This window comes from Pieris napi, chromosome 23 (assembly GCF_905475465.1).
Source record: "Pieris napi chromosome 23, ilPieNapi1.2, whole genome shotgun sequence".
In the NCBI taxonomy this organism is placed as follows: Eukaryota; Metazoa; Arthropoda; class Insecta; order Lepidoptera; family Pieridae; genus Pieris; species Pieris napi.
Genome location: NC_062256.1, coordinates 1,898,269 through 1,915,420, shown reverse-complemented (window position 1 = coordinate 1,915,420; position 17,152 = coordinate 1,898,269). Strand labels below are relative to the sequence as shown.

Here is a 17,152-nt window from a genome sequence, read left to right as displayed (position 1 = left end):
TTGTGTAAAGCATTTAGATAAGATAATTTAGATTGTTGATATTTTTGTTGTTTTATTCATTGAATATATATTTTTTTCCAATTGAGAATTTGTTTTAATTAATTCACCTATAGTGTTCTGAATTTCAGGACAAGGAGTAATTAATGTGGTATTTTATAAGATAAGGAAATATAATTGGACAGAATTATTGCCAGGGGCAAGACTATTGTCAATTATTTTTGTCAGGAAAATGGTTGCTCAACCGTCTGTGCTTTATAAATAAAAAAATAAATCAGTGGCGCTACAACCTGTTTAGGTCTTGGCCTCATATTTCTGAATCTGTTTCATGATCATTTTTAAATCTAATAGGCAAATAGGTGATCAGCCTCCAGTGCACACACGCCGTCGACTTTTTGGGTCTAAAACATGTCTGTTTCCACACGATGTTTTCTTTCACCGTTCGAGCAAATGTTAAATGCGCACATAGAAAGTCCATTGGTGCACAGCCGGGGGCCGAACCTACGACCTCAGGTATGAGTGTCGCACGCTGAAGCCACTAGGCCAACACTGCTCTGTGCTTTATAAAGACTTGCCGAAAATTGTACTCAGTATTGTGCTACAGACAGAACACTTGATTATTATAACTATAGAAAGCTGTTTCAACAGTAATGGTGGCGGAATTCGTCGATTTCTTAAAGTGAAATTTAAGAAAACGACAAATTACGCTGCTGCAAGTGCTGCTGCATCCTTGAACACTCAGTAATAGCGGTGAAAACCCTAATGGGAATCAAATAAGTCTAAAACCATCGAGGTGAGTTAAGGTCAAACGACAAAGGATGGTTGAGGAAAAAGGATAGAAGATAGGAAGAAGCCAAGTAATATTAAATAAAATTAGAAGTTTTAATTTCAATAAGGAATCCTATAGGCCCCAGGATACTTCCCCTGTGGACCGTGAATCCAGTAATTTTTCAATTCTTGAAAATCATTTTCATCCCAATAGTGTCTTTTTGGTAGGAAATGTGGCAAGCGTCTCCGTCTATCTAAGTTCATTTCGTAAATCCTAGACGGTCCCTGCATATATCGATATGGATCCTTCCGTACAATTTTCTTGGGCTTAAACCTTTTCGCTTGAAATGAATGTTTATATTTCTTTATTCTCAAATCGGAATCAGAACTTTCGGAATCCGAATCCGTGTTAGTACGCAATATCTTTTTTAAAACGAAATCGTTAGCTCGTCTACCGTCTTCTTTACCTTCCCGTAGACTGAGGAAATCTATATAATCATCAGCAAAACCATTTTTATCTAAATTCAATTTAGCTACTAAAGATCTTGATAAATCAGCCAATTTGGATGTTGCAACTGTGTCCTGTATAGAATCTTGTTGATGCCATGATCTTGCATTCCTCTTATCTTCTAAATTGTGAATACACAGCAGCTTTTTTGCCTTTGTCTTCTCTTTGAGGATACATTTGTGTATCGCATCTGTGAGACCGTGTTGGTGCTTTTCAGCAATATTAATTATTTTATCTAACAATTCTTTCGTTATTATTTCTGAATCTTTGTTTTGTGTTCTAGGTGAGTCTTTTAATTCGTTGAATTTCAGATGCAGAGTGTAACTTTCTATTAATCGTACTGCAAGAAATTTAAAATGCTTGTAAAATTTCGCCCCTTATGACATACTAGAATAGTTTTAAAGTATTTGTACAATCTATTTCTATGCTAATATTAAAAAGGGAGATATTTATTTGTTATAAAACACACAACACTATTTACTTAAAAAATACCTAATCACCATAAGAATCCTATATAGTCCTAGTGTAGTGTAGTATATCCTATAGTCCTAGCGATAATCGCTAAAACCGCGAACGCTAAAAGGACAGCCGCGTGACGCTATTCGAAGCTATATCGTTAATAGAGAAATATGATGATCTTTTTAATTTTTCTTTAAAAATATATGTGATTTTAGAATTACTTTATCCAATTTTGATTCCACATAATTATCCATCCTTAATTAAAAATAAACAATACCTGGCACGAAACAAAATAAACCAAAGAAAATATTAAAAATCATGTTGAAGCGTTTACATTGTCGACATAAAAACTATTAACTGAAATCACCAAGCACTACATGAACAATAATTTGTTTTGTTTGTTTGTATTTTCTTGTAAAGAAACAATCATTTGATTATTTGTAAGAGAGCTTATTTAACCATATTTTAAAGGTTTATTTATTAGTATGGTTAAAGGTATCATTAGGAAGCTAATGTGCTATGTACTTTTATACTTGTTAACAAATTTCACGAACTAAGTCATATTATTTTGAATTTTTACGGGTTTCTAGATGATAGGTACATGTATAAACAATTCTGACAGTTTAAGTCCGTTTAGTTTGCTATTTTTTTATTGAAAACTATAACATGTGGGGCCCGTGGCAAATTCTTATGATGGGGCTGTATCAGTTCAAATCGACACGTTGTACTCTGTTTAATTTTAATAAACTTAGAGATCTTCAGCGCACTCAATTACACATTGTATATGTCCCACTAATGGCCATAGGCCTCCTCTCTTAGGCGAAAGGGAATGGTCTGTAGTCCCCACGCTAGCCCAATACGTATTGGAGGCTTCACAACCATAGAACATAATATCTCTTGATCAGGGGCCCTCTTGGGTCGGGGGCCCGTGGCATTTTGCCAGCCCTGCCACCCTATTGTTACGCCACTGGCAAACTATTTAACTAATGATTCGATATTATTGATGTTATCTGTGAATTATACGTAAATCGTCAAAATTCATAGTCTGTGGGACTTACGTATGTCAACGTATTGATTTTATTAGACAAGAAAACCCGTACGTTATATTAAATAGAATTTTATTGTTTCAGAGATTTGTTAAAAATAATGAGATTTATGCTTCATTGACATGTAATTGTTATAATACTAATTCGATTTTCTTTACATTTGCATTACGATACTCTACTAAGCTGCTAGATTATTATTACTAATATAATTATTGTTGGCCTAGTGGCTTCAGAGTGCGATTCTCATCCCTGAGATCGTAGATTCAATCTCCGCCTGTGCACCAATGGACTTTTTATGTGCACATTTAACATTCGCTCGAACGGTGAAGGAAAACGTTTTGAGGAAACCGGCTTGCCTCAAACCCAACAATTCGACGGCGTGTGTCCGCTGTCCGGCACGGCAGGAGCCTGATCTCCTACTTGCCTAATACCCTAATAGATTGACAAATTATCATCAAAATCATCAAAAATATCATCCAGAAATCTAGAACTAAAAAGATTGTACCGCCCCTGATTTCTATTGAAGTGAAACTTCTTTAGGCGCATGAGGGTAAATTTTTACGAAAACGTCACGAAGATGTGCAGCGTTTTTGTCGGAGAAAAGGGAGAGAGCGATTGAGAGAGAGTAAGAAAGGGCGAATGTAAAATGAAGCAAATAGCCATGGAGAAAAAAAAATTACATTTATTTATTTTCTTTTATAAATTAAATTTATAATTTGTATTAATTTTCGACACTTTTAATATCTTAATGACAATTAAATTCATTAAATGCCTAACATATCTTCCTTTTTCCCTCCCTTTAAGTGTCGTAAATCTAAAGTTTTAGATTTGCGTAAATATGAACAAGACTTAAAAATTAGTTTTCCATAGAAGTTTCACTTCCGACATGTGTACTTTGTACGCACGCACTTGTTTTTTTTAATTTGTTCTAATTTAGATGTAGTCATTGGCATTATGACAATTACGGTTAAGCTTGTGAGCTGCGTAATAGACAAGAATCTATATCGTTTGCCGACAATTTGTCCTGTGATATTGGTTGAATAAAATAACGTTTGTTTTAGGAAAGTTTATTACAAAAGCAGATACAAAATTCTTTTTACAATAATAGATCTACAGTACAAGATGATTCTAAAACTTCGTTCTAACCTTTAAAACCCGTAAAGTCACTTACGCAAAAGTTAGTCGGTGATTTTGGACATTTTAATGGTACGCTATACGTTTACGGGTTTTAATTGTCTCAATGTAGAACTCAAAACTACATCTAAGCAAAAGAGATTTACTTTGATAATTTATGTCCTATTTATTTCGTGAATGTGTCAGTCATTTTATCTATTGTATACGTAATCTGAATGTGTACTTATGTACATGCGTTAGAAGTTATACTTCTTTGGCGTAACAAGATAAAAATCCTTTCAAAAATTTTATCTTTCGCCTTATTCTACGTTTGTAGAAAAAAACGACTGTCGGTATTTTGTGACGGTGTGCACATCGTAAAAATTTACTCTCATAATTTTCCCGCCAAAAGAAGTATAACATCAAAAAAGTTTATAATGGAATTGTGTTTCCACCACACATAGTTCTTCTGTCCACCAGGACGTTAACAGATTTAAATAATAAACTAATATATAATACTTTTAAACAATGACATACTACATTTTAAAAGTCGATAACTTTTTGCACCTTTTTGCTATGTTAACAAAGTTAAATGTAATCTATTTTTTGAAGACAAAAGGTGTTGGATGTTAAATAGTTGTAAATCAAACTTATAAACATAAACTAATAATAATAAACTTATATACTAAGGCCAATGACATACACATCACAACAATATTGTCATTAAATTACGCCACTAAAACGTCACAAAACGAATAAAATTTAATAAAGATGTCTGATTAGTATAATTTTTTGATTATATGTAATAACTTTTGAAGTTATTCTTCTTTAGGCGCGTTATGAAAAATTGATGAGAGTGAAATTTTACGATGCGCGCGCACCGTGACACAAAATTAACAGAATGAAGTTAGTGGCGCATGTTGGCACGCACGCCGCCTCTGTTCACTGTGTATTTATATTTATAATATTTATCCACATGCTTTGAGTTTCTACATTTAAAACACGTGTTTTCATTTTGTTTTCATTATACAAGTGCGAATTTTATATGTGCGTCTGAATTATAATCAGAAGTTATTTAAATTTAATATTTAAATCAATACTAATTAATATTAGAAAATATTAATAAATATTTATTTATATAATTTTTCAAATGTAAACTGAACTTTATTGACTATAATGACTCCTTTTGCAGTCTTTGATTATTTAATTGTAATTAATTATTTGCATGCAATCAAATCAAATTTTTAATAATGCCAAAGAAGTATAACTTCTTACGCGCGTACTTTTTCTTACCCTTTTTTTAATTTAAATATAAAATTGTAGTACTTAGATGTAGTTTTTGTTAGATTTAATACGTAATGCATAAAAGACATTTTGATATGAACAATAATGGACGATTCAGACAACTTACGGACACATTTCTGACCACCGGTAAGTTATAAGAATCCGGGTATTAATTAAGTGAACACTACGATTTTGTACAGTCGAATACAATGTTTAAATGGTCGGATTTCGTCTACAAAAATTTATCTAAAAGTTCCGTTATAGTCCTAATACTAAAAAAATATAGTTTGTAACAGAGTATAACAAAAACCTAGTTGCATAATTTACCAGAAACAAATCATGCAAATTGCTAATGTGTTGGAACTTTGTCACATTAATTTTGGAGTTATTCTTCTTTAGGCGCGTTATGAAAAATTGATGAGAGTGAAATTTTACGATGCGCGCGCACCGTGACACAAAATTAACAGAATGAAGTTGCTCACGGAAGATGCAACGGCATTGGACATAATTTAAAAACAACATTCGAATAATAATAGAATTTATGTTACTCTTAATGTAAGAGAATAATAATAAATATTTATTTATTTAATTTTTCAAATGTAAACTGAACTTTATTGACTATAATGACTCCTTTTCCAGTCTTTGATTATTTAATTGTAATTAATAATTTGCATGCAATCAAAAACTATATTTAATAATGCCAAAGAAGTATAACTTCTTACGCGCGTACATAAGTACACGCACCCTTTTTTTTAACATTTTACTGTTTAAAATTTACCGGAAGTAGTTTTATGTGTTTTATATATTACAGGACAGTTTATATGATATTATTATATAAAACTCACAGTAAAATTTAAAATTGATTTTAAATGATAAATGGTTCCTAAGTATGGACTTGTTTTTCGCTCAATAGATGGCGCTTAACAGAAAACTGAATAGATTGCAGTCTTATAGAAATAAGATATAGATAATATAATGTAAGAGCTTAAACCTCTCTCAAAGGCCGGCAACACACCCACAAAAATGACTGTCCCTTAGCCTCGTTCGCCTATTTTTTAAATTGTATTAGAATCTAGGTTTTTGTTATACACTGTTCAGAAGTTTTGTTTCTAAGTTTGGTACTAGCAAAACACCTAGAAGACACAGGCGTGAATATACCAAACTCATTGATTCCTATATTCCTACGAACCGTAGTAATATACGTCTCGTAATTATATACGAACCAGTTTCAATAGCTTAATCTATACACATATAAACATGGTCTAATTTGGCCAAGTTTTACTTAAACAACATTGCTCAGTTTCTATATTCAACTAACGGACTTAATTGTTTACGTGTTGTAGAAGATGTTCCTCCAACCTAAACGAAGAGGATCCACGATCAGGTAGGGCACGAAAGACCGGGCCATGACGATATACAAGGGTCCCATACAGCGTGACTATTAATATTAAATTTAAAAAAAAAACTGTAACTTTGTGTGTGTGAATAGATTGTGATTACGACTTTAAAAAAAATCAATCCAAGAATGTCGCAAAGCGTTTAGTTAATCGTCAGTTGAATATAGGAATCCGGCGGTAGCTACATAAACATTTATTGTGTGCGTGAATAACTTAGTGATTTATCTTTGCAAAGGAACTAATCTTAGCATAAAATTACTAGATAAACATACATACAGATCATAAGTCAAGGTTATTTTTGCGTCACATGCATCTAAAAATGCTTACCATGGTTTTCATTAAATACACTTCAAAATTGATAAAACTACGGTATCCTTGACCGTATCAGATACGATAACTCTCTGGAAATGAAATCGAGTTCAGGTCAGGTTCGACTTAGGGTCCTTCAAGAAAAGAGCGTACCAATTCTTAAAAGGCCGGCAACGCACTCGCGTCCCCTCTGGCATTGAGAGTGTCCATGGGCGGCGGTATCACTTAACATCAGGTGAGCCTCCTGCCGTTCTACAAAAGAAAAAATCATAAACTAAACATCTTTATATATATAATTCTTCTGTGAGTGTGTATGTCACTGAACTTCTCTCAAACGACTGGACCGATTTTGATGAAATTTTTTGTGTGTATTCAAGGGGATCTGGGAATGGTTTAGATTCACAAATCAGCCCGCCAGATGGCGCTGCAGTCGGTACTTTCATACTTTAATATCCTAATAGCTTGAAATATCATGCAGGACAACGTCTGTGGGGTCCACTAGTATAGTATATTACTTTTACAAATAAGCAAAAAGAAGGAAAAATTTTTACACAATAAAAAGGATATTTAAGTAAAAAAGGGGCACACACTCACACTAGGATTTCCTTTGTCGTGAATCCCTTTGACATGTTAATTGTATTTGACAATAATTTCTACATTACACATTTTATACAACAACAAATAGATAAAAAAGACATTCCTGACCAGATAGAAAGCCTAATCAAGTTTTTTAGTAATAGATTAGCTACAAAATTAAATTTGTATAACTAGGAAATAGATAAGTTGACGCCTGGTACTCCAGAGCTGGTGCTTTCCTCGCTGAATAAGTATCGCAATACAGCGAGGAAATGCTGCCAATAGTCACAGGGACCAAACATTTTAAAATTTTCTATTCATCAATTATTATTATTACTATGTTGGTTAAGAACATAATAAATTCAGTATATTTCAAATAACTTTTTAACTTAATTAAATTATTTAAATACACGAGAAATAGATAAGATGTAGAAACACTTCGGCTCCTACCATTTCGATACATGCAAATACAAACTCTGTTTCATAGCACATCATTATTACTTTTATATATTTATTTTGTAGATTTCTTTAGAGAAAATTCATTAAAGCCTCGTGAAAAATGTTTTTCCCCAATAGCATAACCAATCAAATAATTATACAATCAATTGCTAATCTAACGTAATGTTAATACAGTTCGTTCAATATGTAACGATGAATCTGGAATCAATTTTGGAATCGGAATCGAAGTAATGTGAGCATACTGATTCGGATTCAGTTTGTAACATGAATAATAAATAATCTATGTTTTTTGCATTGCCTGGAAGTATCTTAGTAGATCGCTATCAGCCTTTGCGACCCACGCAGAGTTTAGGGCGATCGTGTCTAATGCTGCGCTTGCGCCGTGATGATGACCAAACAGATCTTTGAACTGAAAAATATATGCTACTAGCAGACTCGGCCAAGCGTTGCTGTGGCTAAGATTTTTGTTATATTACATAGTAGTAAACTATTCAAGGGAAACGGCAGTAGAACACCATTCCACCATGCTTTTTTGGTGGTAATGTCAATAAATTGTAGCTTATTTGAAACGTTGGTACTTTTAACACAGCGCCATCTGTTAGAATTGTGACTATCAAATAATAAACAAATATTTTGCAATAAAATAATATTACGGGTATAAATTGAGATGTAAGTTGGATCAAACTACACACGGTGTGCAAATTTGATTGATATCGGTTCGGTAGTTTAGGAGTCCATAGCGGACAAACAACGTGACACGTGATTTATATATATTAAGATTTACTGCCTATGTCTGAGCACAGTTCAGAATGTCCTATTGGAGGGCACGCCTTTCTAGGATATGCCTATTTAAAGGGAAGATTATTATTAGCACCTGGGGATGTCAACAGTAAACTCCAGCGTGCTTCTAGATGAGCATATCAGACAGGCCGATCATCTTTGAAATTAATAAATGTAGTCAAAATTTGGGAAACGTTTCAATACCTAAGGGAGCGTGCAAGTGTTACGTAACGAATTTGGATTATTATTATTTTCGACTTTTCAGTACTTTACACCACTTAATGGTAGCTTTTAGGTATAAAGAGTCACTAGGTGGCCACGAAACGTTTTACTATACTTGGGTATAGAAAAACGTAACGGCGCGTTACATGGGGCGGGGGTCAATAATCTACAAAAATTGCGTGACGTAATACTTGAACGCTCCCTAAGGGGTTATTAAGTTAAAAGAGTTTTTGTGTGTTGGAATATATACAATATACATACTCTAAAATAATCAGCTGGTTCATAAAGACATCTTGCAGCCGCGTGCAAGGCGGAGGGTGGTAGTGGCGAATTGTTTAGTACACGCCATACTCCTGCCGCACCGCGCCATCTAGTTGACATAAAAAAAAAAAACAAAATTTAATACAGATAACATATAAATCACAGTTGTCTTAATGATTCTAAATTTTAAACGATAGAATACAATCATAGACTAAAATTATTGTTCCGTGCTGGACCTATTAACACTATTTAATTTGGTTTCAAAATTAATTTTTCAACCTTGGTCTTCAATGTCTCGCTTCCGTTCAAGTATTACGAAAGCAGATTTATTGAAATTTATCCCCCCCCCCCCCCCTCTTGTCAGCAAAAAGTGAAGCTCTCAAAAATAGTACATGAACGTATTAATGTTTTGTACGAATCCTTGAAACATTTCGTTTTCAAGCATAGACAATGCGTGGGTAATATGTGTAAAAAAGTAAATAGTTACTGTTGACGTAATCACCAAATAAGAAAATCAAAGACTCTCTCTCCTATATTGTAGAAACTGGTTTCTTCTGTCTTATTGTATTTAATATTATAAATTCTAACCGACAAAGTCCAGCGCATAATGCAGTTGCCCAAGTATTCCACTCCCTGCCACGTTGTGCTTCACTTGACATCACCGTATACGCGAATCTGTAAGTTAATTTTATATTAATTTAAAAAGAAATTTGGTACTAGGATTTCTTTTTAATTGTTTTTAATATAACCTTACATATTTGCAATATGAAAAAGTTTTATTGAGAATACTTGACGTTTGTTTATGTGTTTACTGTCATGGTACGTCGTAGGGGCTGGACGCCATCTTGTCTAGAGAGGCGTTTTGGCGCGTTCTTGATGTATGAATTTGAATTTTAAGTTAAAAGATATTTAGAATTAAAATCTTCCTTTAAATAATAATATTCTACCAACTACTACTCCACCCGTTCCAGCTCTTATTTCCCGTATCTTAAGAGGTAAGCTGTTGTAGACTTGCTCCGAAAACTTAACATATATAAATTACGCGTAACATTCTTTGTCCGCTATGGACTCCTAAACTACAAAACGATTTCAATCAAATTTGCCCACCACGTGCAGTTTGTTCTAACTTAAAAGATTGGATTGCTAACATATATAATTCTACTGTACGTATGTATGTCACTGAACTCCACTTGAACGGCCGAACCGATTTGAATGATTTTTGAAGTTATATTTCTTTAGGCGCGTTATGAAAAATTTATGAGAGTAAAATTTTACGATGCGCGCGCACCGTGCCACAAAATAAACAGAATGAAGTTACCCACGGAAGATGCTCCGGCATTGGACATAATTTAAAAAGAACATTCGAATAATAATAAAATTTATGTTACACTTAATGTAAGGGAATAATAATAAATATTTATTTATTAAATTTTTCAAATGTAAACTAAATTTTATTGACTATAATGACTCCTTTTCTAGTCTTTGATTATTTAATTGTAATTAATTATTCGCATAAAATTAAAAACTATTTTTAATAATGCCAAAGAAGTATAACTTCTTACGCCCGTGTACATACCTAAGTACACGCACCCTTTTTTGTATGCGTTTGGGTGGAGCCCTGGATGGTTTAGATTCACAACTAAGCCCAGCAGATGGCGATGCAGTGGGTACTATCATACTTTGTTTAATATCCTAATCGCTTGAAATATCATGCAGGACAACGTCTGTCGGGTCCGCTAGTACCTAGTTTATATTTTTGTGACCGTATTCAGTTCTGATTAGGTAGATGTATACGATTCTATAGTTAGTAATAAATAATCTGAAAAGGCTTTAAAACCTTATGAAATAGTCCATTACAAAATTATAATTTTTTTTCGATAACAGTATTTGGACCTTGTGAAGAGCTCAACTGTTGGGTTTAAAATAAAGGTGTTGTTCTACTGTCAGAGTTTTTTTTTTTTTTTTTTTTTAAACTCTTCATCTATCTGCAATCAGCCTCTTGGCTTTTATCAGATTTTTAGGGGAAAGGTTGGCAATTAGGGAACGCAAATCCAATAATTTTTACTCCCTCCGTAATTTTTAAACTGTCAGATTGCGGCAAGTTTCGCCCTTTTTAGCCGATAGACACTGTCCGTCATTTCCAAGAGGCCCGAAGCTAGGGGGTTCACGTGTTGCTGAAGTCTCATTTTGTATCGCACGGTTGATCTTTTAATGTCTTCCTCGACAGTGGCAATTCCCAAATATTTATGGACTTCAGTATTTCGTGTTAACCACAGCGCACCGCTCATATTTCGCAGTGTTTTGCTTTGTAGCCGCTGCAGGATTTCGATATTAGAGCGGCTTGCTGACCCCCAGAGCTGTATCCCATAGAACCATATTGGTTTAATTACAGTTTTATAGATGAGGAGTTTATTGTCCAAACTGAGTGCCGCATTTCTGCCTAATAGCCAGTTCATGCTACGAAGCCTACCAATAGCATGCTCCTTCTTGGCTTTTATATGGTCTTGCCAAGTCAGGCGTCTGTCCAGGTGCATGCCCAAATATTTCGCTGTAGTCCGTTTTGGCAAAACAGCTCCCTCCAGAGTCACCGGTGAGCACTCTTCTCTTCTTAGTGTGAACGTAACATGAACTGATTTCGCTGGGCTTGCCCGTATCCTCCACTTCTTTAACCATAATCCTATTTTGTCCAGGCATTTTTGTAGTTTTGCGGATGCTTCGTTAGGATTTTTATTGCAGGAAAGGATTGCAATGTCGTCTGCATAGGTTGCAATGACAACATCGTCCGTAACTGGTATGTCGGCTGTAAAGATTGTATAAAGGAATGGACCCAGCACTGAGCCCTTAGGCACTCCTGCTTCTATTTGGCAGATTGATGATAGATAATCCTCACATTTGACCCGGAACATACGGTTTTGCAAATAAGACTTTAGGAGAAGGTAGGCAGTATTGGGTAGGTTCAACTTTAGCTTACACAGGAGGCCCTTATGCCATACGCGATCAAAGGCCTGCTGTATATCGAGAAATACTGCTGAACAATACTCTTTTCTTTCTAGGGCTTGCCGTATTGTATGAGTAACACGATGTATTTGTTCCATTGTTCCATGTTGTGCACGAAACCCAAATTGGTGGTCAGGTATTACTTCTTGTTCTTTGAGTACTGGTTGAAGGCGACTAATGACTAGTTTCTCAAATACTTTTGATAGCAAGGGGAGAAGACTAATAGGCCTGTATGATGAAACTTCTGTTGGAGGTTTTCCAGGTTTTGGAACCATGTTTATAATGGACACCTTCCATAGTTTTGGGAAATATTGTAGTCTTAATATTGCGTTAAAGAGGATTGTTAACAGAACGATACCTTTTTTCGGTAGTTCTTTAAGTACTTCTGCGGTAATAAGATCGTTTAACAAGTTTTAGTGGTAAAGACATTTGCTGATCACTATTTATGATTTCATCAAATTCGTCTTCGGTTTGCATTATGTCCGGTTCGTTAGGTGTAAATACATCCGTTAGAAAGTTGGCAAACAGCTCCGCTTTATCCTGTGGTTTTTGTGCCCATTCGCGATTAGCTTGTCTTAAAGGGGGCATGTGTTCTTTTGGCCTTTTTAATGATTTCGTCATCTTCCAGAGTGAATAATCGTCAGCTTTATATGGCGACAATGTCTGTAGTTTATCTTGCAATGTACGATTTTCATTTTCTTTGAGTAGTTCTTTTAAATCTTTTTGGGCTTTATTCAACGCTTTTTTATCTTGCCGATTCCTGCTGGTATGCCATTGTCGTCTTAGTCTTCTCTTCGCAGCAATAAGATATTTTATTTCCAACGGTATGTCCTGACTTTGTGTTTTAGGTTCTATATATGGGGTCGATAGCCATGCTGCTTTTTGTATAAGATTAGTAACTTGCCAAGCTGTGTCGTCTATGTCATTTTCACTTTTAAGGGGTATGCGTAGGTTAGCATTATCTTCAATGTATTCTCGAAAGGCTTCCCAGTCAGTTTTACGGTTGTATAAAGTCTCCCGTGGTTCTTTGTAAATAACTGTTGTGCTTAGTGTGCAGATAACTGGTGTGTGGTCTGAGGAGCCATCTAGACACGATTGGACTTTAGTGTAGAGCCCAGATATCCCTTTAGTGATGAAGAAGTCGATAAGATCTGGCATTTTTTTTCGGTCTGTTGGCCAATGGGTTGGTTCACCTGTTGATATTACACTAAGGTTATTACTATCAATAGACTTTTTCAGCTCCCGGCCTTTTGTTGTTGTTAGTCGTGAGCCCCAGAACGTGTGCTTAGAGTTCCAGTCTCCTCCTAAAATGTATTTGCAGCCGAGCGTATGGAAAAAGTCATTATACATATGCTCATCTATCCGGTGTCTAGGTGGACAGTACACTGCAGCCACATTGAGTGATCCCTGCCAGTCATCTACAGCTATTATATGCGCATGTATGTGCGCATGTTTGAATGGTGGCAGGATATGATGTCTAATGTTTTCCTTAATTATAACAGCTGCCCCAGCATGAGATGTACCATCTGGATGATTAGCATAGTATACATTGTATCCTTTCATTTTTATTATTCTTTGGTCAATCATATGCGTTTCAGTGACCAGTAAAATATCTATCTTATTGTGATTTATAAAAACCTCGACTTCTTGCTTATTTGGGAGTAAGCCATTTATGTTCCATGTCGCGATACGTAGGAATTTCATTTTTGCTGTTGAGCTATTACTGTCGTTAGTAGACTCATAAGAGTCCCTATTTGTTGGATGAGGATGTCAATCTTTTCTGACTGTTTTATTATGATTTGCTCTAAAGAGCTCGTTGGCTGAGTTTGTCTATTCTCTATATTTCGATTCCAGCTACGAGTGTTTGCTGGGCTAGGCCCATTTTCCGGTATGTACGAATTGTTATGATCCTGGTTATTTGAGGATTGTAGTCTATTATACCTGGAGGGTTTTAATGGAGGGAAGTCACCTATTTGGGCTTCAAATGTATTGGTAGGCTTCTTATCTACAGGGACTTTTCCTTTTCCTGAGTTAGCCATTTTTCGAGCACGGATCTCCTTATACACTTGGCAGCCTTTATAATTAGCTGGATGTTCACCAAAGCAAAGAGTACAAGTAGCTGGTGTGTTTTTATCCTTTTTTGGGCAATCTGTAGTTTTATGCCCTTGTGCACATTTAACGCACCTATAGGGACGCATACAATTATTCTTAGTGTGACCATATTGTTGGCATCTGGTACATTGGGCTATTTCGGTAGACTTTCTTGGATCTTCTATTGTAACTCTAGTGTGGTAAATATATTGTATATTTTTTATTTCAGGGTTATTGATACTGGGTTCTACGTTTACAAAGAACATATTTAAGGGCTTCTTATTTTTTCTAGATATGGCGTAAACTATTTCACCGCGTACCATGTTTCCTGTTTTTTCAATTTCTTCTATTATAGCTGATGGAGGGGTGGTATAATGCAGGTTTTTTATAACAATCCTGTAGCATTTGTTCTGCTTCTGTGTGAATGTGTGACCAATAAATCCATTGCTGCGGATAAGTTCTATCAAGTTTTTATATGTTTCAGTTGACTGCGCCATAACTCTTAGCTGATCTCTATTAATAACTTTATATGAGTAGCTTTCGTGGGGTATCGTCTTGTTTATAAGTTCTGTTAATTTAGATATATCTTCTATCCCATATAAGATTATAGGCGGTGGTTTGTAAATTTTTTTGGCGTTAGTGGACGAGTCGTCTCTTTCCTTCTCGGTTAGATCTACAGGTAATAGATTATATCTATTTGAAGTACTAATTGTTACTTGTGATTTTTGGTTAGGCGGTATTTGACTACGCGGTGGACTGTTTGATAGTCTTTTTCTTTTGGGATAGCGGTCTGTTGGGACTCTTTGCCAGGAAGGAGGGGGGGGAGAAACTTTGTTGGTATCATCATTTATTGTTGGGTCACAGTCATAAACGGTGGATATCGAAGATAAATTCTTCGAGTCTGTATCCTGTAAACTTCCTACTGAAGACGATCTAGGTCTTGTGTTGAGCAGGCTTGGATGAAGTACCTGCTGAGTTAACTTTTTCTTTGAGGCACTCATTCTATTACTCCCAGATTGCAGACATTTTTTTTTTTTAATATTATTATTATATATATTTTTTTATTTTTATTTTTAATGTTTTTATTATTATTATTATTTTTTTTTTGTTAGTTTTCTATATATATGTATGTATAGAAATAAATTAGATATCTATATAAATTTATAAAACAAAAATTAAAAATAATTGATCTTTCAATATCCCGTATATAGGTTTGAACTTAGGCCGATAGAAATGTTCGATTCCGGAACACAGCTTATCTGCGACGCCGAGGTACTGTATGACGAGATGGACGAATTACTTGAACAGTTTCTTTCTTGAGTGACGTTTACAAAGAGTGACGTACACAGTAGACACATTTAACATCACAGATACAAAGTCATGGTTTTTTCTTCTTTTTGTAGTAATATCAACAAAAATTGACTGATCCTTATTATAAGTCACTTGCACTTGATGCAATCACTTGATTTGTACACGCACTTTTAATTGTTTTAGTCAAAACGAAAAGTCACCGAAATCGAAGTCAAGATAACACAAATTAAAACGTGATATTTTTCTATTTTTTACACTGATAATGAGGCAGATACGTTTGCCTATAGTATATATATATCTTCTCCTGGTTCACTTCAATATTTACTTTTTATTGTCTGTCTCTACTGTCAGAGTCTAACTCTTTGCCGAATCCCTCTTAACTTAAAATTTACCAAAAAGTACCTGTATAAAAGCCAGTCATCAGTGGGTGATGCTAAAGCTGCGAGCAACGCGCGGTGTGAATATAACGGACGTGGTGCTGAATATGAAGACACCAACGCTTTCCAGCAAGCACGCCACGCGACTTCACCAATTTTTCGAACACCTGCTGTGAACGCAGCCTGGAAAATATATGTTAGTATTAATAGGTGCTTAAGCATATATTGTTTGACTATACATCGAGAACTTGGATAAAACGTCATGTATTTGCTGTTTTACTAGGCACAGGAGGCTGATCACCTTGCTTTTCACCTAGAACATGAAACAGATTCAGATATAAAAATGAATTCAATTTTTTATAACAGACAGAAATAACATTTATTACTAACGAAACACACACATAGGAACCAAAAAGAAAACGATAGTAATAATCAAGAAAGAAAGATAACAAAAAAAATAAGGTACATTTTAAGTGTGTGTTGTGGCAGTAACTGGCCCTGGCTCAGGATTATGCTGTGGAGCAGACTGTTCCACAGCGCTGGTCATTCTGCCAGAGACCACAGCAGCTAGTTTGCAACTCAGACGCAAAAAAAGGAAATAAAGTAATCATATTCTTTTTTTTGTATTATTATTTGTTTTCCTAATAGAAAAAATAATACCTAATACTAAAAAATTAACAGTGTAAAGAAGTCTTGGAAGATTTGTGTATAGTATATAGCAAATAAAAAAATAAAAAATAAGAATAATTGTTACTAAAACTACTATAACCAATAGATAAATAAACATTTGTATTATTCTCTTGTCTATTAAAATCAACAAAATATTTGTGACTGACATATTCGTATCACAATACCTCTTGATATATCTCCGGTATACTCTCATTTCCATTAATCCAAGCATCGAACAATTCTAAAGCCTGATTAGACACGTTGTCATTGCCCCATTCGACACCCGCTGTTAGAAGAGCGCCACTAAGCCACCTGTATAAAAACAGTATTGCTTTATACATAATATATTCAATTAATCTAATATAGTTGTAGTAGTTAAACTCCTCCGAAACGGCTTGACCGATTCTCATGAAATTTTATGTGCATATTGGGTATGTCTGAGAATCGGACAACATCTATTTTTCATCCCCCTAAATGTTAAGGGTAGTCCAAGTAGTCCACCCCTAATTTTTTGATAAATTTTTATTT

General features: G+C 34.7%; 1 protein-coding gene across 2 annotated transcripts in view; it reads right to left on the bottom strand.

Annotated features, from left to right (window-relative positions):
• Positions 1–8,026: 8,026 nt before the first annotated feature.
• LOC125061480 (thyrotropin-releasing hormone-degrading ectoenzyme) overlaps positions 8,027–17,152 on the bottom strand; it is a 44,687-nt gene continuing 35,561 nt past the window's right edge. For both annotated transcript variants that reach the window (XM_047666949.1, XM_047666950.1), the window contains exons 24-28: positions 16,810–16,936; positions 15,981–16,138; positions 9,768–9,854; positions 9,180–9,288; positions 8,027–8,325 (exon numbers count right to left, since the gene is read on the bottom strand). In XM_047666949.1, coding sequence (XP_047522905.1) covers positions 8,197–8,325; positions 9,180–9,288; positions 9,768–9,854; positions 15,981–16,138; positions 16,810–16,936 — 610 coding nt within the window. In that variant the 3' untranslated portion in view covers positions 8,027–8,196. The remainder of the gene's footprint in view (positions 8,326–9,179; positions 9,289–9,767; positions 9,855–15,980; positions 16,139–16,809; positions 16,937–17,152) is intronic.